At 40.1% G+C, this 25,327-nt stretch overlaps 1 protein-coding gene across 1 annotated transcript in view; it reads left to right on the top strand.

The window, feature by feature from the left end:
* Nucleotides 1-25,327, top strand: part of LOC122417104 (discoidin domain-containing receptor 2-like) — an 82,200-nt gene that overhangs the window by 43,577 nt on the left and 13,296 nt on the right. Inside the window, exons 3-8 of the mRNA XM_043430365.1 lie at nt 16,121-16,223; nt 19,261-19,492; nt 21,022-21,169; nt 23,571-23,735; nt 24,719-24,852; nt 25,001-25,211. Coding sequence (XP_043286300.1) covers nt 16,121-16,223; nt 19,261-19,492; nt 21,022-21,169; nt 23,571-23,735; nt 24,719-24,852; nt 25,001-25,211 — 993 coding nt within the window. The remainder of the gene's footprint in view (nt 1-16,120; nt 16,224-19,260; nt 19,493-21,021; nt 21,170-23,570; nt 23,736-24,718; nt 24,853-25,000; nt 25,212-25,327) is intronic.

A 25,327-nucleotide genomic window follows, 5' to 3' on the forward strand; every position in this document is an offset into this window, starting at 1 on the left:
TTTCTTATCGATCAGATATAGTTTATATTAAAATTGCTCCTCATAGATTATATTATAAAGATTCCAATGTGGCCATAAAAATATAGGGCCATCGACTCATTCGAAGAGAATTTGTAAAATAATCTCGACGAAAACTCAGAAAATGGCAGGAGATCGACTGCTCGATATACTTGGCAACGTTAAGAATGTATACATATATATATATAAATTTATACGAATACAGTTTAAATTGCCCTAAGATTTATTCAATACAGAATACCTTTCTTATAACCTGTTTTATTTCGACGATTAATAAATAGTCATTTGACCATAGAGTCGCGCGACTTTTACCTTAAGGAGGGTGGCTACGTTCGTCAAATTGATAAGAAATTGATCAAATTTGGTGATAATGTTCTTCAACATCAAGTGCGAAGACACAATTTTTTTCAAAATTTTTTTCTGCTTAGTTATCGAGTAATTACGGATTAAAGCAGATTTCTTATGCCCGGAATGTATACCTATATATATATGGAAACGCTATGCTTATACATTTGAACTTTAGTGATCAATTACTCGATAACTGTACAGAAGAAAAATCTTAAAAAATGTGTATTGTCAAATTTGGCCCTAAAGAATATGTTCACCAAATTTTATTAAATTCTTATCATTTTGAAATTTTTTATGTATTTAACATGGTTTAGCATGGCAACATTGTATCGTCGGTAGCCACCCTCCTTAAGGAGTTTCGGTACAGAAGTCTAAATATTAAGAAATTGATCAAATTTGGTGATAACGTTCTTCAACATCAAGTGCGAAAACACAATTTTTTTCAAAATTTTCTTCTACTTAGTTATCGAGTAATTACGCATTAAAGCAGATTTCTTATGCTCGGAATGTATGCCTATATATATGGAAACGCAATGCTTATACACGTGAACTTTAGTGATCAATTACTCGATAACTGTGTAGAAGAAAAATCTTAAAAAATTTGTGTTGTCAAATTTGGCACTAAAGAATATGTTCACCAAATTTTATAAAATTCTGAACTTTTTGAAATTTCTTATGTTTTTAGGGTGGCTTAACACGGCAACATTGTATCGCCTGTACTGAAACTCCTTAAGTTCCTTCGATATCAATACTCATCAAGTTCGTGAAGCAATTCGAAAAAATAACTTTCTCGAAGGGTGTTTAGAATTTTTCAAAATTTTACTTTTTCCCCGGACTTTTGACAAGTCCGAAATTCCAATCGTCGGAAAAATCAAAACCGAAGCCTCGAGACGACGAACGTCTGTTTCGCAAACTAGCTTATGCGAATTGTTGATACTCCAAGTATCGAGGATTCTGGAAGCTCTAATTGGCAATTAGAAAGCACGCGAATAATTATGAAAACTGCAATTATAATCGTCTCGTATAATGATGTTTCCATAATGCAATAAAACGGACATATATAGCCACGTACTCGGTTGAAGCGTACCAAGATAGTTAGGAATTAGTTATTAATGTTTCGAATGCGAATGGAGGGGAACGGAGCACCGATGCGTGAATGGATAGAAGACGGGGCGTCAGAGTTAGAAAGTGGAATCTTGAAATGTGAAGTAACGAGGGAAGCGTTCACTTATAATCTAATTCGTCAATCTCGAAGATTCCCCGGTCGCATTTTGGATGCAGGCATAGGGGAGATTCTCTCTGACATTTGAAGCAGTTTCATTGTTGAACAGCAAACTTTAAACTTCCTCGTGGCAGCGTTCGCTGATCGTACTGCCGCGGCGTACAGTTGCCTCGCAGCGTTCGCCGTTGTTTTGCTTCCGTCGACGACGAGTTCTCAGGGCAACGGAGAGTGACAGGAAGGAGAAAAAAAACCAAATTATCCGGGCTAAAAACAACGATCAAAGTCTTATTTTCTGTAACGAGTAGTGAATTTCCCGCTCGTGTTTGAAGCTCGGAATGGAAGTAAACGTCGAACGCAGATCGTCGGATGAATACATTCCTTTTATTGTATCAACGCAGAAATTGCAGAAGCTCGCAAAAGAAGGATGGCAAAGCTACCGAAGTCAAAAGGCGATAGACGAAAGGAAATGAAGAGAGAAAAGTTGACGGGGAGGATGAGAGCAAACGTAGCGGAAGAACGAATGCGGAAGTGATTGAAATCCTAGGAATAAAAAGACAAATGAAAAAAGGGAAAAAAAACTACGTGAGCACGGAAACAGACAGCGCAACTCTCTGAATTCCACTCCAACAGTTACGGGGAGACCCTTTTATTTCTTTTTTCCCCGAGCCTGTGGAAAGCCTGTCTATTGGTCGTTTCATCACGCTCCACCGAAGCATTCGGCGAAAAGTTTGTCGAGCTTCTTGTGGACACTCGGTCACCCGTTTTCGTTCCTTCAAATTCGCACAGCCCACCGTTCTCTAATATTTATTTAGAAATAAAATTTATCTTTGAAATATTCCGAGAATGAAAAGACTTCGATATGGTTTTGCGAGGAATTGCGGATGCGGACTTTCAGCTCTGCACTTTCATGAAAAAAGACGAGACACGAAAACGCGTTAAGAGTAGACACAATTTTTTAAACAATGAGAACTGTGCTCGTCATTTCTTTTTTCCTTGTCTTATTCACCATTGGAGAAACTCAACTTGTAAGAGAGAAAACCAGCGGTCCGGTTTCATTAAAATATTCAAGCGAGTCGAGAGTTAGTGAACTCCGGACAGCTCCGGGGCACTTGTTACTGGTTGCCGTGTCCTTTTATGCTCATTTTTCATTGCTCATTTTCCGAGAGCAGCACCCGCCTCGTATTAATTAATAGTAATACTTTCGTAATTCTTCAAAATTAACTCATTTTCAAGTCAGAATTTAGCGAGCTAAATTGGATAACGAATCGGATATTAAAAAGATCGAAAGTTTCTTGGAGATGTTATCGAGTCAAAAGCTTAATCAGGAAACGTTCGACACACCTTGAAAGGCATTGCATCGGAGTATGGCATCGTGTCATAGCGTGGCGAGCTCCGAGAAAATATCGTCGAGCAATAAAAACGAAAAATTCAAATCCAGAGTTTGAGTTCCAGCAGTAATTTATTAAGTGATATCTCGATTTTCACCAGACAAAGGTCGTCTGGAATTCTATTTTCTCCGAGTCCACGAACACTGCATTATTCATTATTACAAAAAAAACTAATAATATCCTGATTCCATCGAGCTGTGAAAAAAACACGAGAATCAAGCTCGCGCTCACAAATAAGTGGGTTTGAAGATTAATTCGAGCGTCTGCGTGTTTATCAGAGCTTTTTTCGTTAGAAATAATCTACAGTCTTTTCCAGGTTAACACAAGATTACAACTGCTCGAACCTTCCCTGAGACACGTAACAAGATTTCCTCCCTTTTCCCTAAACCGGAAACTCCCTCAGGAGAACATTATAACGTGAGCAAAGAAACACTGACAAATTCCGCTTTTCTATTGGACTCTCCTGTCAAGAGAAAAAGGCCTGGCTCTAGAAAATGCACGTGTTAAATAATCCAGATGCCAGACCTTCTGTATCTTAAGGGTCCAAGTATGTTCTCTCCTTGCAAACACGTATTTCCACCAGACTGGGAAGCCGAGTATATAATATTACGAGCTTGCCAGGTGTTTCGATCCCATCCAGTCCTTCCGGGATTTTGGTTAACCCTGAGAACGCAAGGCATAACTGATGGGGGCACGTCTTTTCGTAACCAACGACTTCGTCAACTCGTTTCTTCTTTGTTCTCTGCTTGGTTTTCCTTCCTCAGTTTTTTCTTCTCGTCCTAAACGAGTGGGTCGATGATGCAAGTCTGCGATTGAAAGTAAGCTGAAACAAGGTGAATCGTTACGAACGTGCGAATTTCCCTTTCGGAATAAAATTCCTTGAATCAGTGCTGGAAAAATTGAAGCCCGATTCGTGATTTAATAGTTAAACGAAAAAATATTCTTCGTCGTTATTAAATGACCTGGGAAAAAAGACATCAAAGAGAGGAATAAAACGGGAAATAATGTAAAGCACAATTTGAAATGCTGTTGAAAAATATGTTTCACGAATTGCTTTAATGGCATAGTTTCTGCACCGCTACTTCCACCAAAATTGGACCAACTTTTTTCACTCCCCCCCCCCCCCCCCCCCTCCCCTCTTTTCCTCTTTGGTTCTATTGCGTCGCAAACTTTTAACTGGAAAGAACTATGAATGGACGAGAACGAAATTGCAAGTTTTGAGACGTTCAGCAATACATACATACAAAATACATACGCGCAATTCACTATTCGCTCGAGTTCTGGAGCTTTCTTCACTCCCTCAACGCTCTGATTCAAGCTCCCTTTCGCCAGTATCCTGCCGCTATCCTGCGACGTGCTTCCGGCTCAAGTATCCAACGAGAGAAAACCGAGTCGATTGCGCAGAGCTTAAAATCTTTCAGTTATTTTCTCTACGTTTTTTCTCCCTTTTTGTTGATACGGTGATAACGAGCGTGCTAATGATTGAGACGATTTCTGGAGTACTCAAGGCTGTTTAAAATAAAATTGTGTAATTCGTTGTATTCAATTAGAAAAGAAAAAAATTATTTGAATCATTGCGAAATCGCTCGTTCTCGAGTGTTTTTCTTTCGTCCGTTTCCGTTGTCATAAACTCAGAACTGAGAAGAAAAAACAGTGAGTCGGCACATCGATTTGCTTGTCGTGGTCGATTTCTTGAGTTCGAAATCAGCGAGAATGTTGCACTGATTCCTGATCCCGAAAACACTAATTTTTCATTTCCAAATAAATTGATAATTAATCAACAAGATATAAGACTTATCTTTTAATGGCTGTGGTTGGCCACGGATTGATTTCATTGTTTGAAACCGATTTGGTAAAGAATAGTCTTGATCGTGAACGGTGACAATTTGGTCAATAATTTGTCACCGAGTGCCGGTGATGGCCGCAGTCTTTTTGCGATTCGATTAATTATTAGAAAAGCATGAGTTTTTTATGAATAATGATAATATTTGCTCCATCTGTTCACGATTGTCGTGGCTTTTTCATCAGAGAGATAATTCACTAATGCATTGGACAAATCTGCAGAAAATTTGGCGAGCTGCTCCTCGATTTTCATGCCAATTGTACTAATTTGCGAAATAACAACAGCCATACAGGTGCGTTCACAAATTTTGGCTCCATTTTGTGCACAGAGCTTGGCCCACCCGACCTTGCAGCCTCTGCCATTGCATATGTCATCAAAAGCTCGATCGGGTTTCTCCACATTGTCAAAAGTCGAATCGCATAGAAATTTCAATGGCGCTCTGTGCGTTACACTGGGAGCAACCACCGCACCTTTGCCCCTAACTAGCTCCTGGAGTACCGCTTTGATCTCATCCGAGTCAAATACAGAACTCGAACTAGTCACGCTTCGAATCGGGTTCCATGACAGAACCAGTCTCTTTTCTCGAGTCCACTGATCAAGTGTGGAAGCAATTTCGTTCTTACTTGTTAAATCGTCGCTGCTTTTCTGGCTTTCTGCATTCGAATGTAATCTCAATAAGTAGGGGATCGAATACTAATCGAAAAGTAAGGAGAAAAATCTTCAAAACTCTTGAGCTTTTATTTGTAAATGCGAGGCTGCTCAAAGTATCAAACGTTTTGTAAGCAAATCTTGAAAAAAACTAACTCGGTATTCGGTCAAGAGATCCTGAGACAAAATATCTCGTGCCAAGATATCCTGAGGAAAAATATCTTGGTATAAAATATCCTGATGACATAATATCCTCGATTTGAAAATATCCTACGCTTGCGTGAGACTGAATACCTTGGATATTTTTATATTTTTATATTAATCATGGAAATCGTTATTATCATTGTCAACGAAACTGTGTTGGAACCATGTTTGAATGTGGGTTTGTGTGCATTTTTGTTTGTTTTTTTGTTTGGATGTTTGCTTGAGTTTGTGCGTGCGCGCGCGTGTGTGTGTATGTGTGTTCTGGCATAAATAAATAAAAACAATGTAAAAATAAATAATCATTGAATAAAATTATAGAGGATGTGTCTCTAAGTCTCAGGATATTTTGACTTGGATATTTTGTCCTGGGACCTATTTTCGCGTAACCCAGAAACACTGTTTTCACTAAAATATTCAATATTCTTCGATGTTTCTTCAAGAATTCGAATTCTCATGACACTTTTTGCAAATCTGATAAAAACCAAAGGAATCAACATTTCTATCGACCTCGATGCGTCAGTAGAAAAACACGAGCTTCCAAAGCATCGAATGAAATAGTATCTCATCACTCCCTGCGTTCTCGGTTTGTCAAATATTCAGGCGAGCCACTGTCGTGGCTCGGCCGGGAATTATTAAGAGAAAATTTGGAAAATTTTTTGAACACCGTCACAGCCGAATGTACGCGTGTATTCAGCGAGTTTGGAAGCGGCATGAAATCTGCATTCGTGTAAAAAATATCTGCCATAGTTTCGACGTTCTCTTTTCGTCCAGAACAATGAACAAGAAAATGCTATTGTCCCAGAGTACTTTTGGTACTCAAAGCGTTGACGTTACACGCGGGGAGAGTCTGAAAAAGGCTGCATCACACGAAGCTTTCCACACTCGAGCGAGTACACGAGTGTGGGGAAACGACACAGCGAGCAAGCAGAATTTTTAGTGTGTGTTCTGGCCGTCAGTATATAGAAATGTTTTTAGCTTCCGGGGTGTGACACACGAGACTGCGGGGAGAAAAAAACGTTACGCGTATACAGAGGCCCACTATCGCATGTACGAGTATGAAAGCAGGCTTGTAATATACACTGTAATATACTGTGATATACATTATAGCCACGGTATAATTTAGCAGTTGAGTAGATCGATCGCTGCTACGAGTGTCGTAAGATTGGACGATAAATGGACGTCACGCACCTAACAAAGCCCCCCCATCAACCGGCATATCCCGAGGTTCTATCTCTCTTTCGTTTCTCTTTTTTTTTCAAATATCCACGATTACTGGACCTAATAAATAAATATAATATCAGAAATTATCACTATTCCAATCTCCGTTGCGGCATGGAACTGTGTTAACGTCCCAATTGATGCTTCCAGAAGTTCAAAGTTCAAAGAAAACGTTCCAAATCCTTTTTTTATACTTTCCTCCAGCGTTGAGAATCAATTTAAAAGAGTTTTCTCTCTGGGAGGCTGCTTTTATTCTATTTCGTTGGTATGATCTATGAACCGACTATGCGGCCGTAACCCTTCAGTCTCATCTCCTTCAGCCGACCCTTCTGTTTGGGAGTTCAGAGAAGGATTATAGCCTTGCCACCTGTCGTACTCCCAGTACACTGGAGTTTCGACAATTTCACTGTTTTCTGGCCCCTCCGCAATGCTGCTTCGCGTCTGGATCCTATCGAGTTTTTGTGTATGCGTGTATATGTCTGTTCCTGCACACGTTTAGTAGCACGTATGCGTAAGCGGACAGCAAACGCGGAGACGGAAAACTCTCGTCGGACTCCGTCGGCATTATTCATCCTGCTCGAGCTTGCAAGCTCCTCTTACGCGGCATTCCCTCCATTTATACCCTAATTCTTCCCCGTAGGCATTAAAACAAATGAAATCCGCTCTTTTTCTCTTCCTCGTGAATATTTGCTCCGCTTATTTCTCTCCGGGCATTTTCATTCCGCTTGATTTCATTCATCAACTCGCAACAATACACCTTCCGGGTGAACAAATCGTTTGCTTATCATTCCCGGTGATACTCGGTCTCGAGAGTTTCAAACATCCCCTTTCAGTTGGAGGAGACAACGTGTGGGGCAAGTGAAGTCCAATTACAACTTTAAATTCGTACCACATTAAGTTGCGAGCTGACGATGCTCTCCGAGCTGTGCTTGATTCGATCAATTCCATGTTCATTCTTCTCATATTTTTATCATCCGATTATAAATAAATTAATAGCCATCGAAGGGATTTGAAAAGGTTTTGGCTCGATGAAATCTTGGGTGGGGATAAAATGTTAGAATTACTCAAATTTCGAACAGTTTAAACTTCGAGTTTGTAAACTTCGAATGATAATATAGAGACAGATCAATTCGACTGGCGCTTTGAATATCGAAAATAAATAAGGTCACGTGCTTCAAGGCTCGAAACACGATTACATCGAAAGTAGAATGTAACGATCGCCCATTGAACGACGACTGAAATATCGATTTTTCGAAAATTCGACTATCGCTCTTTCCACTCATAAATTACTATAATCGGCAGTACACTGTGAATATTTACAATTTTAAAAATATAGTAACCAAAGACAAAGAAATTACTGAGGTTGAAATACTGAAACACCAAAAAGTCGAACAGTCAAAATGGCGAAACGTTGGAGCTCAGAGGGGCTCGAAATACACGCGTCTCACTCACTTACTCAGACTGGTAATCTCCAATTTAAAACATCGCTATTTTGACTTTCGCCTTTTCGAGTCATCGCTATTGTGCGTTTCCAAGTTTTCTAGGCTCGAAAAATTCACTTTCGATTTTTGACTATTCTGCATTCTGTTCCGTTTATAAAACAACTACTCTCTCTATTTTGAATTTGAAAATATGAACTTTTGAATGAAAAACATCGAAATATATATTTTCGAGGAAATACGAATTCAAAGAAGGAACATTCGATTAAACGCGTAATCTTCTAAACAGACGATCGGAGATAAGAATTTCGAGTTACTTTATTTTTCTCTAATCTGACATTACAACTTAAAAAATTTCGAAATACCAACCGTTCTGCAATTTGATTATTTGACATATTGAACCCTACCCGAAATCCTCGTTCGAGCGAACGATCGAGAAGTAAGAGCCGATCCAACTTCCAACAGCCTCCGATGCAGTTTGACTTTTCTTCAATACTTTTGGATCGATATTTTCCGAAAGCACTGTGTATTGTTATCTTCAACTTGATTTTTATTCGTTGGTGGAAGCGTGTTATATTTTCGTACGAGCGATGGTGCGGCCGGCTGAGCGTAATCGGGTTTGAGATTTGATCTCGAGACCTACAAGCGAGGAAGTAGTTACGTTATTTTCGCCTCAGACAGTATGTTTTTCACTCGATTGCATCTAAAACGTAAGCTAACGGAAAGTACGACGATGTGGAGAGAACGCGGAGGAGGCTACGAAGGTAAAGTAGGTGATATCCGATATCGGTTTTGCGAGAGACGCGACGCGATGAAATTTCGTCAAGCCGATCAACAAACCTCTCGAAGTTTAAGATCGCGGAATAATATTCCGAGGTAGCGAAGGAGAATAAGGAGAAAAAATACGGTGATGCGGTTTCGTTGAAGCTTTTCGTATACGAATCAATCGAATTTTCACGCTGTCGTGAAGTGACGCTCTATCAAGGCCATTCAAATCCTTCCAACCGTTGACAATGGACTTGAGTTGTATTTCGAATAAAGTCGCATTCGGTCGATTATTTATTTATTAGTCTCATTTAAAAAACGTCGCATTTCGAAATACAATTTGGCGTTTCAATTGAATTGAAGCATTTTTCATCGTTTCATTGTTTTTGGTTCTCCAATCGTTTCGAGAAATTTCAAAGTCCCGTTTAATGCTGTGTGTAAAAAAATGAACCCCATCAAGCAAGTAATGAAAAAAATGTGGAATATCGATTTTTCATGTTAGAAAAGCTTTTTCGAGAAAGAAAAGAAAATTCTGTCAGTGGTCCAAAAGGGTCGACGTACGTGCAGCAAAATATTTCTAAAATGTAAAAAATCAGTTGGCTTCTCAGATTAAATTGATCAAATATTTGTACAGTGACTTTGAGATGCAGCGACGAAAAATCTAAACGTACATATAAAAGCACGTCGGGGATGTCTATATATGTGGCGAAGACCTTATGAAATTTTATCGAATTTCCGAGAATAAGCCCCTTGGGGTTAGAGGGCGAAAACGAGGTGGATAGAAAAATACGTGAGCTAATTGAAAGCCCAAAGGGGCATCGATGTGACCCGGCACGCGATGAGACGCTCACGTAGTCAGAGAGTCGCACCTTGGCTCGACTATCTGCGCTCCACCTTCAAGGTATATATGCAGAGGGAAGGTCGTTTGACAAGGATAACATGAAAAGACGCGAGGATCTCTGACCCGAAGCTTTCCACGTTTCTATCCACATCCTCCATCGTGTCTTTGTCCTTGTTGATGACACACCGCTGGGTAGGTGTGATCTCGTGCTTGGAAAGTCACGCTGCAACGATATCGTGTGACAAAGTATATATAAATAAACATCAAAATATCCTTTCAAAGGAAGAAAGGAGGAGAGAATAGCGAGTATTAATAATGACGAAAAACAGTGGTAATATTTGCATTGATAAACTCATTTTTAGTTGTTTAACGAACTCAATCTTTAAGGCCCTGCTTTAGAAAGTCAAAAAAATTGATTGTTGTCGGAAATGTACTAGGTGTAGCTTCAAGGATATTTCAAGAGTACAAAAACGTTTATTTAATCTGAGAAATATTAATTTGTGCATGGTTTAGACGCAGAGTCTGATTACCCAAGTTTTTCAGCTGCGTACGATGTGGAGATCGTAATTATTGTCGGCAACGAAAATTCCAAATTTTTTTCCATTTTTAGGTATTTTTCTTCCATGTGAACTTATAAAAACGCGAAATAATTACGAAATTCTATATTTACAGCACGTTTGTTTAAAAAAAAAAAAAAAAACCAATGTCATTCAATGGGGAAAAAATAATTGAAAATAAATCATTTTTGAATCATTAAGTGAACTTGGCGAAATCGCTCGTGCTCGAGTGTTTTCTTTTTCTTTCTCTCGTGGTCCGTTGTCATGAACCCGAAACGACACGAAAAAAATAGTCAGTCAACACATCGAGTTGATTGAGGATGGATGTACTTATTGAGAGAAAAAAAAACCACAATCAAATACGAAATAAGGATTTAAGGTAATGGCTTTCATATCATTATTCTTATTCTTGATGATCGCAATTCATTACACTGTTTAATTCTTTTTGGCTGGTGATGGCCGCGGATTGATTAATGGTTTCATGATGTTCTTTTCGTATGACTTGATATACCAATTTTAGCTGGTGATGACTGCGGATTTATTAAAACAAATGATGCCTATATAATTGTTTTTGGTTGTTGCGGTTTGAATTTTTTTTGGTACTTTTTTTTTATTATAGTATAATCAATCATTTTTATTATTCATTTTATATCAGGTGAAAAAACAGTTATATCCTGTTCTGGAAGAAAAATTAAAAGAAGTTTTATACACAAAACAACGTTGAAGTGATATTTTTCTTTTTTAGAAGCGTTTTTTTTCAAACTCGCTTAAAATATAGAATTTCACAATTATTTCGGTTTTTTATAGATTCATATGGAAGAAAAATACATAAAAATGGAGAAAAATGTGTTTTTCGTTGCAGACAATGTACGGAGCTGAGAAACTTCGTTAATCAGACTTTACGCATGACCCATGTACAAATTAGTATTTCTCACACTGAACAAATATTTTTCTACTCTTGAAATACCCTCGAAAATAAACCGAAATGTTCGCTATTCCGTCTACCGTGAAAACGTTTCCGAAAGCAATCGATTTTTGGACTTTTTAAAGCAGGACCCTCCTTAAGCACATTCATTGAAACGACGCGAATAAACCTAAGCCCATTCGAGTTGAAATAATTTGTGTCTATTAATCTCAGTTAAGCAAATAGTACACGCCGAACCGCCGTAACATTTAGACGCAAACGAAAATCATGAAGCAAACCGAAGCAACGAAAGCGTTATGCCTCCGTCGTGAAGAAGTAACGAGAGGGTGCGGGATGAACACATAGAGAAATGCACCGATTAAGACAAGGCGAAACTTCGACCCCCTTTGACCTCCTACCATCCTGAAGACGAATTGTTTGATGTAGAATGCTTTGCAGTGAATCTACATGAAAGACGCTCAACTTGTCCTCCTATATGTATATTTCACTGCACACCGGTTTCTCCGGTTCCTGAATTTCTAACAATAGGTGAGATAGAGAGAGCCAGAGAGCATAGCTGTTACTTACCTATCGGCCTGTTCTCGAATTTCCGGCTTTATGGCATGGGACCATAGCACAACAGCTACAAGGTGACCCTAAAATCGTCTCAAAGCCGAATGGAAGTTAACAGAAAGACTTACTGAGCATGAAATCACCCAATGAGCTGTTCTTGGATGATTGTTTCAAAATTGATCAATGGGCGCCATCCGCTTTACATTTTATCACCGTCCAACGAGCCAGATTCCTTGCAATGAGTAATTAAAGTGACAATTTTGCACGACAGAATTTTCAACACTTAATTCGAGCTCGAAAATTTCTTTCTCTTTGAGTTTTGTAGAGTCTAACAAGATTATCAAGACTTTCAATCATTAGCGATCGAACGAGTAGGCTCGACCAAGCGAATAAATACTTGGGCAAGAGCATCGAAGGTCCAAGCTCAATCTCAGAAGAAGTCGAAAAATAACAAATCAGGTTTTTTATGGTGAGCAATACAATTAAATTGAAAAAGAAATAAGTGAAATTTTTCCAATAACAGATTTGTTTGATTTTGAAATAATTATTGCGTGATCAATAAAAATATATCAAAATTGTTACATCCTACAATTCCATGCTCCATCCAGTCTGGGACGGTCCGAGTCACCTGTTAAGGCTTGCTACATGTTACAGCGATATTCACACCGAGTATATCTTACTTCCAGCTCTATCGGGGTGCTGAATAGAGTAACGCGCAGACAGAGACATCATACACCCTTAATCCATTATTTACAAAGAGTTAAAAGCATAATAATTCACACAGTTGGTTCTACAAACTGTATCCTCGCGATAGATAACGTTCGTAAATGTTGAACAAGCAGCTATCGTATTCCCTCGATACTATTGTTGAAGCAACAAAGAAAAACCGATGATTGTTGGATCGAACAATGCTGTGCTCAATGCAATGATCAACTCAAAGCGAGATTAATTGCGATGCAACGTGAGATGCAGCTCGTGATTTCGGATCCTCTGACATGATTCAACATTTTCACAAAGCAATCTCGAAACTTGAGACGTTAGCAAATTAGTGTCTTTGGAGTTGGCAACTATGTGAAGGGAGTATAACGGAGGAATTAATGGCACCATCGTCAGTGGTGCTAGCAACCTCATTTTTGGATTCTCCACCTGAGAAAATAGGGTTCCATATTGAATGCTGCCTTCGGTCAACTATATGACGTCGGAAATTAATGATCTACGTATAGAGAGAGCACTCCATTAATCCTTCTAGGGAAATGATCAATTCGATAAGTTTGATGTAATCCAGAGCTTGGTTGGTGCGAATTCGGGTTAGGATCGAAAGCCCAATCGGTTTTATAAAGGATGGCAAACTCGTTGTTTTCATTCGGGAACGAGGCTCGGGATCGAGTCTCAGCTTAGAAACTTCGAACGAGCCACAGGATTGGCAAAAATCGTTGAACATTCGAATTTTAATTGCTTGAGAAGTTGATTTATGGAACTCGAGGTAATGGAACTATCACCAACTAATGACGTATTCGTCGAAGACGTATTGTCTGCGAATGAAGATATTATTATGCAGCGCGGTAAACTGTGTATATTTCGGGCATTTTTCTCTCTTAATTCGCTAAGAAAGATTTAAGAAGGATGGTAAAATTGGCGAGAGCGCAGAAGAATGAGAGAACAAAGAATGAAGGGAAGAGCAGGCGTGATAATTTATTTCCGAGTTGGATTAACGCCCACAGAGTCGGAACTCACCACCACTATCAAGAGAGCCAGTAATCTTCTTCGCTGTCTAATCTCTTTTTTCCTTCGTTTTGTTTTCGTTTTTCTTTTACGTCGGGGCCGCGACGCTGCTGGAGCTCATGGTCCATTTCTACCTCGGCAAAGCCACGGAGAACTCTCGACGTCTACTTCGTTGCTTCGTAATGTAACACCGGCGTGTGTCTATCCCGAGGAGCGATTATTCTCTCGTTTTTTCGAAAACGGGCATGAACCGTCCACGACGTTTATTGGACTATCACGCGACTTGTTCCGAAGCCTCTCCGTCCCTTTTCATCTCACAAAAAGGATGCGTTGAATCTTTTGCTTATTTCGAGATATTCTTTGGCCAATTCGAGTTGGCTGATTAATTTTATAAGACATTTACGAGGTCGTTGATTTATCGAATTATACTACGGCCGCTCTGGCTCCGCAGCTTACTTTGTGAGTAATAAAACAAATGCTGGATGCCTGATGAACCAGAACGTGCGAAAAAGGAAGGAGGCGAGGATAAGAGGCAAGATTGGTGGGCCAATAAAGCGATAATTAAAAGAATTCTATCTCCCGAGTTCCTTCCTGGCAAATATAAATATACCGGAAACAGTGCAGATGTATAAATGCCGTGTATTTAGACGATCGTAACGAGGAGTAAAAACATTTTATTCATTTTTAAGATTTCACTCAAAAGTCGTTGAAAAATTTTATTCGAAGGTATTTCGTACAGGAAAGATGTGGTTGGAGAAACGAATATAAATATGTATCAGAAATATACGGGATTGCGGCTAATTTAATTCGTTTCAAACGAATTGAATTTTCGATAATTAAATATAGTAATTAGTTCACTCGAGTATAAACTTCACTTTCAGCACTTCGTGTTGTAGCATCGGGCTCCTCTCGAATTCAGCATGAATATTTCATGAAAGAATTACGTTTTGTGTGAAAATAAATAAAAAAGTGGCGAGCTTTTAATTTGCCAAAAAGATAAATTTCCGATACGAACTGTTTCGCGAAATAAATGAAATTCACCGGGATTGTAGCTTCTGCCACAATCGCAATCACTGCGATGTTCATTTTAAAAAAACGTTTGACGTTCTTCGTCGATGTTGTCACTAAAATTACGTATCACTTGGAGAATCTGTGACATAAATAACTCGAAGGTGTTTACATCAACGAGAAAGCTGCAGCAAGTGAAATGACTGCGAGTCTCTTTTTAACTCTTTTTTTCTTTGGCTTGCTCTTTCACTCTCTTTCTCATATCTTTTCTCGCATCTAGGTCATTATCCAATTCGGTTGCGCCTCGCTTCATTCAACGATCGCTCCTTCATTCACGAGTCAATTTGTCCTGGATGAGCAACTGTCATTCACTCGTAATCTTTCCATTAATCTCGTCTTACGCATACAGAAGCAAAAGCGCGGATGGCACAGACTGAGAATGAAACAGAGAAAGAGGAAGGAAAAGGAAAGAATTTTTAGCGTAGAAAGCACACCGTCAACGTTGTTTCGTCCCAACGGATACACGCTCATAAACTTATTCACTTTCATCCATGAAAACGTGCATCGCCAACAGTCCGAGCCTACATGTATTTTTCAACACGGAGATAAGGTTTTTTATTCCTTTGCCTTCTGCACTCACTCTTTCCCTGGCTAAAACTCTTCCCTTCGTACCGAGCGTCGCAGCAAGTAGCCATATTTTTATTCGAGTTTTTACCTCGTACGAAGTCAAACATGATTTCAAAGCTCAACGATTTCTCTCAGCTTCGGAGCTTCGTTAAGGTATTCCTCTCACCCGCATCCCTAGGACCCGAATATTCTACAAATAACTGATTTTAAATAACAGTAAAGTAAAAGTGCTTGCGAACAGATTGGCGAAATTTCAGGTCAGGTTATAAAACATTTAATGAAGAATAACACTTCAAAAATCGTAAAATTTAAGCTCAATGAGATTCCAACATCACGACATTTCTATTCAATAATTTATAAACTAAATAATTCTGAATTCCTGATACAAACTGTCTCACGGATGGAAAAAAATTTAAGGAATCCACAGCGACGATAAAAATAAAGGGTTACCGAATGCTTAAAAGAGATATTAACGATACAAATTGGAAAAATGGCAGAAGCAGAAGCAGAAACTTGTCCTGTATGACCGCGACTTCTCAGAGGTTAACAATCAGTCCAAATTTCAAGTGCCCAAATTTGCGCTACCAAAAAATACACTCATACGAAAGGAATACCTTAAATATACAAGAGTCGTGTTTTTTTAAGACGAAATTCTCCCCCTGAAAGCCCTTCAAATCCTCGGTACGAAAACCCTCGAAAGAAGATGTAAAACCACACTTTTTTCATCAGTTAATTATGAAGGAGAATTTCGATTTTTAGTAAAGAAAAAAAACCAAAAAAATCTTTATGTTTCAGGATCATGTAACTCGGTGCTTGGAATGGAGTCCGGAAGGATTCCGGACACGGCCATCAGCGCCTCATCCTCGTATGTGACGAACGTTGGTCCGCGATACGGACGGTGAGTTGGTGGTTATAAAAATTTTACTGGTAATATAACTACGAGTTTAAAGCTCGTTGCTGGGGTAACCTTCGTTTAAGAGAGACTATCTAAAACCTTGTTAATACGGATTACAGAAGCCATTTGCCCTTTTGTTTCGAAGTTTCCTTATAACGGATATAGAACATATAGAACAAGAATTTCCACTCTTGGCGAGGCTCCAAGAGAACCTCTCTAAAATCTAATCCATTCCAACTGAATGTTATCCACCTTTGTATCTGGTGAGAATTAAGAGAAAGTGTATTTACGAAGCACACGACACTTTCCATCATCCAAATGAATCGCGATACAAATTCATGCAAATTTAAAATCCGATAATTGCTTTGCCATCATTCGGTGTCTCTCTCCCAACCCCAGGAAAATTGGGGGGAGAAATTTTTTGTCAATTTTTCATAATTCATTATTTTACAAGAACAACTAGACTTTTTTTAGGCGAAAAATCGATCTTTTCACTTGCAAGTCTTAGAAAAAACTAAAAAATCGAAAAAAAATTATTATTAATGATATTTGAGTTTGAAAAATTCAAAAAATATTTTTCATACATTGCATTATGACGACACAATCAATCAAATTCTTAAAATTCGGTCTTTTTTCACCGAATTAACGTTACCACCACCCCCCCCCCCCTCCCCCTGAAATAACAGTACTGAAAAACACGAAATTAAGGTACTAGCCTGGTCGATGAAATGATTTTTATAACAACACTGGAATACAATGAGAGACGACGTCAAAGTATTGAATTTTCATGCTTTCATTCAAACTTTGTAGCTCTGTACGACACACTCGTGAGCTTTATGGGTATCGCGAATGTAATTGTAAACGGAGAACTGGAATTTCTCAATGAGAATAAACTCTTTACCGTAATAGAAACTGCGATGTGGATTCCCCGTGATCAGGCTTGAATTGAGTTTCGCTCGTTTCGTAGCTAAAAGCAGTACGAGTTGCTCTCGAAGTGTCCAGGCGTGTGACACATTATCGAAATTTCTAAAAAAAAAACCGATCTCGTTGACAGTCAATACCAATTTGAATCAGCGTCCATTTCCCGAACGAGGGTGGCACATTCTCCACATTTTAACTGCCTCGATTCAACCGATGCTTTTGGCGTGTTCGAATTATTTTTGGGCAGGTGGAGCTCAAAAGTTAGAAGACCTAAAATATACGCATACATATAGATATACAGAATGCCTGTTCGCTATTTTAGGCCTTCTAACTTTTGAGCCCCACCCGCCGAAAAATAATTCGAATGTGCCACCCTCGTTCGGGAAATGGACGCTGATTCAAACTGGTATTGACTGTCAAAGAGATCGGTTTTTTTTTAGAAATTTCGATAATGTGACACACGTCTGGACACTTCGAGAGCAACTCGTACTGCTTTTAGCTACGAAACGAGCGAAACTGTGGTGGGGCTTGAAAGTTAGAAGGCCTAAAATAGCGAACAGGCATTCTGTATATCTATATATTAGTATATTTTAGACTTTCTATCAAGAGACTCGGTAGAGTCTCGGGACAAGTACATTGACTGTACTTGTCTGTTGAAGTACTGTCGTCTGTTGGCCCGAGCTCGCGCGGAGACTCTCTTTTCTCTGAATAAAACGATTCGCGGTGGTGGGGGTAAAACTGGCATGTCATTTTGTTCAATTACGAATATTATATACACATATATAGATATGTAGAATGATATTTTATTGCGATACAATTTATTAAATAAATGAGACGTGGTTATAAAGAAAGCAACCGTAAAGATCGATAATGTAGTTCTTCGTAATCTAAAACGTCTAGTTTTGGTACTCGATCATTCGCAACTGTCATAAAAAAAATGATAACTCTTTATTTTACGTTATACTATGACAACGCTTTTCACCTTTCTCCATACGCTCATTCAAGTATCTTTTTAAATACTACAGATATAATGCCTGTTCGCTATTTTAGGCCTTCTAACTTTTGAGCCCTTTTGGGCAATGATACTGCTGCTGTATCTTGCAAGTATTTTAACGACAAAAAAAATTGTAAGAATCGTCGTAAAACACCAATTTTTATGTGGCTGATTGGATTAGATTGACAGTAATTATCAATGATTAAGGCCGAGAGGACCGCAAATAATTGAACTCATTGAAGCGATAGATCGAAAATAAAAGAACCCATTAACGTGCCATTTTTTGACGACGAAACCTATCGATGGGCCCCGCAGACATTGTTCGACTTCAAAATAAGCCTGAAAAGATTTGAAAGCGTTTGCAAGCACGAAGAGTCTATGGCCCGACGTCTGGTGGCTCGAGACCAAATTAGTCCACGTCGAAACTGTTTTACCGGCGGAGTCGTCGGCTGCCCATTGAAATTGATCGGGACAGTAGTAGAGGCAGCGAACTGATCAGCCGTGGCTGAACCTCCTGGGAAACGTGGTCCATTCCGGCACCGGTGTGTACGGGATTTCTTGTGCCAGGGGAATCCTCGTAAAGTTTCGGTGTTTTTTTTCTCATTCGTAGAAATCAATCACAAAGATTCTAGACAAATCTCTCGTTGAACGAATAAAAACGGTTTGACGAATAAAAAAATGGCGGGAGGGTGGGCGGAAAAAATTACTGGAAAATTGCATTCCGCGCCCGGACTCTTCTCTCTGCTTTCGTCTCGTTTTTCCATTATTGTCAATCGTCCGCGGCAGAATTCGCGATTCCTAGAAATGAAGCCAAATACATAGAGGGCCGTCGGCCCCATCGATCAGGTCGTAAGAGCACTCCGGAGACCAATCTGTTGTTCCTGCGTGATTAAAAATCATGTTACGCCCCGCGAAAAACGCCAAAGTTCGTTCCGATGATATATTTCCGTGCTCTATTTTCTATTCGGATGTTTTTTTTCCATCGGAGGCTGTGCACTTCGAGGTCAGCTGTTGGCTCATTCCCTCCGCAACTTTTCACCGGAAATGACAAATACTCGATTCCGCTAGTCACTGGCGCACCTACGAAGTTTCTTCACGCGAATTTTCCTTCCCATTTGCTTCTAGTTTACGGAAAGAAACTGCCGGCGGTGCGTGGTGCCCGAAGCGGCAAATCGAAAGTGGAGTACGCGAGTGGCTCCAAGTCGATTTCGGCAACCCCCACGTCGTTACGGCCGTCCAAACGCAGGGTCGCTACGACCATGGACGTGGACAAGAATACGTCGAGGAATACACCATCGAATATCGGAGACCCGGCTTCGAGGAGTGGCGAGAATACAAACGCTGGGACAGCAGAAAGGTGAAACATAAATTTTCTTACTACCTTAAATCTCTCTCTCTCTCTCTCTCTCTCGTTCGTGTATTTTTAATCGATTGTATCCCAGGAAAATCAGCTGCATTAATGTGGTTGAAAATTACGATAAATATACATTTTCAATGAAATGAAAATTGACGTAATTCGTCGAAAAACACTTTCAATAACGGGACTCGTTGCTTCAATTATAAATATCAATTAGCCTCATTTGAACGAATGAACGATCCTATTGAACCACTTTTTTTACCCCCGGGCTCCGGGATTATCAACTTTTCGTGTACCTCCCCATCCAAATGTATATTCATCACGAATAATTTGAAATACATCTGCAAGAAGCTCGAGGAAAAAACCGGTGATTCGTGAATCAAGCATGGTGTCACAGGCCCCGTTATCCTGTGAATCGTGGCGTAAAGTATTAACGCAAAGCTCATCGTTTCGTCCATTCCATTTCGCTCTTTTCCTGAATACGCTTACGGAAGCGTGAACTCTGTGTTAATCGCGCGAAGAGCCTGGCTATTCCAGAGTTTTGAGTTTCAACGCAATTTCACAGGGAATTAGAAAATTCTCGGTGGGACATTCAAACTCGGCGTCCTTTCAAAACCTCCCTTTGTTTCTCCGATTTTAATACCCTGGAAATGTGATAGTGAATATTGAAGGGATCGCTGCTACAAAGGAAGGAATTCCTGAATTTTTGTTTGACCGAATCTGCAGTTATCTGGTTAATTATTTCCCTAACGCGAGCTGCTTCGTTGAACGAAACGAGATTGCATCAATCTCGTTTCTCAAATCTCAAATCTCCTGAAACGTTGTCTTTTTTTATGTTCAAGATTTCATGTTCACTGAATCCAGAGTCTCGAACTGGACAGATTATATTCAAGAATTCCCCTTTCGATACTTGTGGCCGAGACGCGCGTTTCACGTCGCCAAATATTCGATTAGTTTATCCGCGACCTTTTAAGATTAAAACTTCGTTCAGTGTACGTGCAGATCCTTGTCCTCCTGACAATGTTTGAACGAACAGTGGACGACTATTCATGAAAGAGTTTTATTCAATTCGCCATGGGACCAAATCAATGCAAAGAAGTTCGATGGGAACTACGAAAATACGAATCGCTCGGTAATTTGTAGGTCAGCGTCAATATATCCGACATTTTTTCCAGCTCAAGTCTCCTGGTGAAAGAGAAACATTGAAATATCAAATATAATGAACTGACGAACGAAAAGAATCAATTTATTTCGAATTTTTGAAGGGAGCGAAGCAGATTAAATGGAACGCGAGCATTGGAATGGTAAAATAGGTCGTACCTTCAATAACAAACGGTTGCTCTCATTTATAATTTATGGGTCAAACTCGAACGAAATAATGTCATCGGCATAAAAACCGTCAACGACATTGGTTCGACTGATAAATTGACAGAACTGTCACGACGTAAACAAAATAATTGTACAAAGTTGTTGCTACGAAGCTCCACTTTATTCCAATCGATTAATAACGACTGTGAAAATACTTTCAGATCTTCGTCGGTAACAGTGACACCTCTACAGTCGTTTCTCACGAGCTCGTGCCACCTATATTCGCCAATGAGATACGAGTTCTTCCGCACTCGATTCACAGACGTACAGTTTGCCTGAGGATCGAGCTCAGAGGCTGCAAAGACGAAAGTGAGTAAACTCATGACGATTCTTGTGCTCGTAACTTTTGCATGATCCCTCAGCACAGTAAATTCGTAAAGACATTTTCGAGATTGCACAAGCCAAAAACCGAATTTCACTGAAAATAAATATTATCGAAGTTAGTCTCGAAGAATTAATTTCATTTCGTAAAACTACGAGCGAGGAACGACGACAAATTAGCACCACGGAAATTTAAAGTGTCGACAACTTGAAAACTCCTTTTTCCAATTTTGCCATTTTTCTATAACAAAACTTCGATTTTCAATTTTTTCATTGATTGCAATCGATTACTAAGGAATTGTTACCCCCAAAAAGTCTCGTTGTAAGATCATACATTCATGAACGAAATAAAAAGCTTTGAAAATTCCAAGTGCGAATTTGCACCAGTGTCGTGCCCGTGTGACCCCAAAGGGAGCGTGGCTTCTCCACATTAAACGTTTATCCACAACGTCCATCATAACTAACGAAAATTCGGCGAATTCAACCGATTCGTTTTTCACGAAAACCATATTTTAAGTACGAACTCATTTCTGTCGCAGTAACCGAATGTTTTTAGCCTGAGCATTGATGAAATTTCAATTCCATATATCAGTTGTAGTATTCCGAGCCATTGTAAAAACGAGTCTGTTTTCACACGATTGAACCTGGTACGCGCACGTTCGTAAACACAACGTTCAGTTTGTATTCGTCGATTGATCGAGACGCATAGACTCGCTATTTATGTATTACTTCATTCTATCAACAATATGAATAATTCATAGGGGTTTTCCGGTAATTACCTGGGCACGAATCAAACGGTATTCTCTGTGTCGATGTGCATGTATATAAACATGCCTAGAATATGAATAATAATATGAAATTCGTCGATTAATTACATCGAATATTTGTCTTTGGACGAGCAGCTGTGTGATCACGATTCGTGTATTTGACCTTCCCTCGACCTATTATCCCCGTAAAAGCAATCGAACAATCATTTCGCGCGATGGTGCAGCTGCGATAAATATTTCTGATACGATCAAACCGAGTCTCGAATATATGTTTTCAGAGTTATCGTAAACCCTCGATTTTATCGTGCCCCATAAATTTGATCGATACCTAAACAAGGAAAATATGTAAAAACAACAAAATAATCGCGCGGCGGAAGGTGTTGATCGAAGCTTCAAACCAGCGGTACTTTCGATCTCATTAATAACCGCAAGAAGAATCATCATTCTTATCGAAAGAGAATCATGAAAAAAGCCTCAAACCGGATGATCAATCCGGAATCATAAATCTTCGAACGCGCTTCCAACGTCCATCGGATTTTTCTCTCCCACTCGCTCACCTCCAGATTTATCAATTCAAGGCCCTCTTTATGCTGCAGGCGAACGAGCGAACGTTAAAAAACGAGGCTGGTGCTCTCGCGTTTATTTTATCATGCGACGACTCTGGATCGGAATTACATAAACGATAAATTCCACACTGCAGTGTTGTACTAGACTGCAGTACTCTTGCAGCGAGCAATAAAGCCTCTCGCACCCCTAATAGCTCCGCTATGCACACACGCACACGCCGCATCATACACGTGTGAATTTTTCAGCCATTGAGCTCCGGTGAATCTGTATACGTGTAGACTATTCCGCCAAAAAAGTGGCTGGTAACACACCTCGCGTGTCACGCCATCCAACCCCGGTGCACTCTCGCCCTTCCAGCTATATCGAGAGCCACGTACGAGTGTGTTCGAATCTCGATTTGTATATAGCTATAGATTTTTATGTATATGGGCGATATGTAACTGTGAAATATCGTATGCATAAGCGGTTAGTGAGCTACTCCGGGGCATAACGAGCACGACACCTCTCTACATTCTCGCGTGCACGTGTATATAAGATTTTGGAGATTCGAGGCCGAGCGAGGCCGGCGTAAGCCTCGCGCGATTTATTATTTATTTTGCATTTCTGTTTTTCTTCTTCTCGTGGGTGAAGCGGGAGGCGAAACGCTTGTGGGGTTTCAGGATCTCTCGAAATATTGTGCCCCGATTTTCAGCTGTGCGAGCGAATTATTTTTCACTCCGAAAACTCGGGGTTGAATTTTTTCTGTTGGTACGATCCGGACCGACGGGGATGATCCATCGCTTTGCCGCAACTTCGCAGTCTCCAGCCACGAGTGAGAGTGCTCTCTTCCACTTTTTTCTCCCTCCTCGTTTCGACGTTGCCCTGCTCTTTTAAGGCGTGCTTGATCCATTTTTTCAATTGGCTCGTTAACTTTTGCGGAATTTCGCTGCTCTCGTCCGAGCTCCCAAGCGAGCCCGAGGAATTAAACGGAATTTTTGCACTCCCGCTTTTGCCCCGGTACCAAAGCGCTCTCTCGACTACGTTTCTGTCCAAACCGAATGTCTTCTGCTCAACAGGCGGCGTCGCAAACTACACAATACCCGAATCACCGGTCGAAGAACTTGGCGACGTCTCCTACGACGGACGGAGAATCGATGGCGTCTTGACTGATGGACTCGGTCGCCTGATCGATGGCGAAACCGGTGCTGATAATTACAGACTCGACATTGGCTACGGACGAGGTAAACTTTTACCGACACGCTGAAATATCAGCGGAATAGTTTCGCCTTGAAATTTCCTCGTGACCCTCGAACTCCTCGAGCTCTCGAATGTATAATTTGCTCCCTTTTTTCCTTTTCTTTGCACTATGAACGCCATGCTTTTGGGAATCTTCCGTGACATCGTGAAATTATAATCGTTCCCTCTTTTGTGAGCTTCTCGTTTGGAATGAAACGCAGAAAAGAGCTTTGATTATTTCTCAAACCGAAGGAGCTTCCAGTGGAAAAACCCTCGACAGTCGAAACAACGTTTTACCTTAAAAAATTATAAAAAATTTCGTTCCTAATACGCAGCCAAGTTATTCCGGAGAGTGGATTTCGTATTGGCAGGAATCCTGCCTCGTTGTCAGAAAAAAAAACGACTGCGCGTGCATTTTCCCCGGTGTAAAAAGGGGAAAAGGCACGAAGGATTTTTTGCACCCGGAGCGACTAATGGTGTCGAACGAGAGACAAGAAACTGTGGTAGCTGTGCTGTCTGGAAGCGTAGGAAGAAAATTCTTAATCCCTCGTGTATACACAGAAGACTTTCTCATTTTCATCCTCCTTCATTTTCCATTTATTGCGGAGCCCTCTTATCGTAATCTCGGTAGCATGTGTTTATTCGTCCTCGTTTTCTTCTCCTCCTTTTTTTGCATCCAGCCTCTGTCTTTTTCTCAGATTTCATTCTGCAACGTTCTACATTTTAATCTCCCTCTCGCCTCGCTTTATTCTCTTGGAAGTAGTCGCACTTTATTGCCTTCATCGTCGCCCCCATCCGCTACCCTCTTTTTTACCCAAGTAGAAAAATCTTTGCCCCGAACAAATACTCCCTTTATTTCACGAGACTCGAATCTTCCGTGTAATGAAATGTCGAACGATCATTATGAGCTCTTTTTCATCGTAAAAGATTCGTATGACAACAGAATTCTTTTGACTTCGTCCTACTTATATTTGCATTTGAAAAACAGGCACTGGATGGGTTGCCTGGATGAGGGACAGCTTCAGCGACGACTGGGTCGATCTCATCTTCGAATTTTACGACGTTAAGATCTTCGATGCCGTCCATATTTACACGAACAATTACTTCTCTCGTCACGTCCAGGTAATTCGACTCAAGATTTTGGCATTTTCCAAACGATTATTAAAACAGTCAAAGTGCGATGTGTGCATCGCGGAAGTCAAATCTGGTCCCACTTCGAAACCAGACAAACTGGGATCGATGTTTCATCCCCGACAACCATCGATTTCAGGTATTCTCCAGAGCAGAAGTCTCTTTCACGGAAGATAACGAATTTTATGAGGACGATGAACCACTCTCGTATTCCTACATACCTGACATTGTGCTCGAGAACGCTCGTAACGTTTCGATCGCTCTGCACGGACGTAGGGCGCGGACGATCAAGCTTCGCTTGTATTTCGCTAATCGATGGATCATGATAAGCGAGATCATCTTTGAAACGTGTAAGATTTACGATCACTTTATTGAAAGAGTCTAAAATGAATGTGGGATTGAGAAATTATTTAAAAGAAAGCATTTGAAAAGTTGGGAAAGGCAATTCCATAAAAATTGTGAAAAA

Source organism: Venturia canescens, chromosome 10 (assembly GCF_019457755.1).
Source record: "Venturia canescens isolate UGA chromosome 10, ASM1945775v1, whole genome shotgun sequence".
NCBI classification, from domain to species: domain Eukaryota; kingdom Metazoa; phylum Arthropoda; class Insecta; order Hymenoptera; family Ichneumonidae; genus Venturia; species Venturia canescens.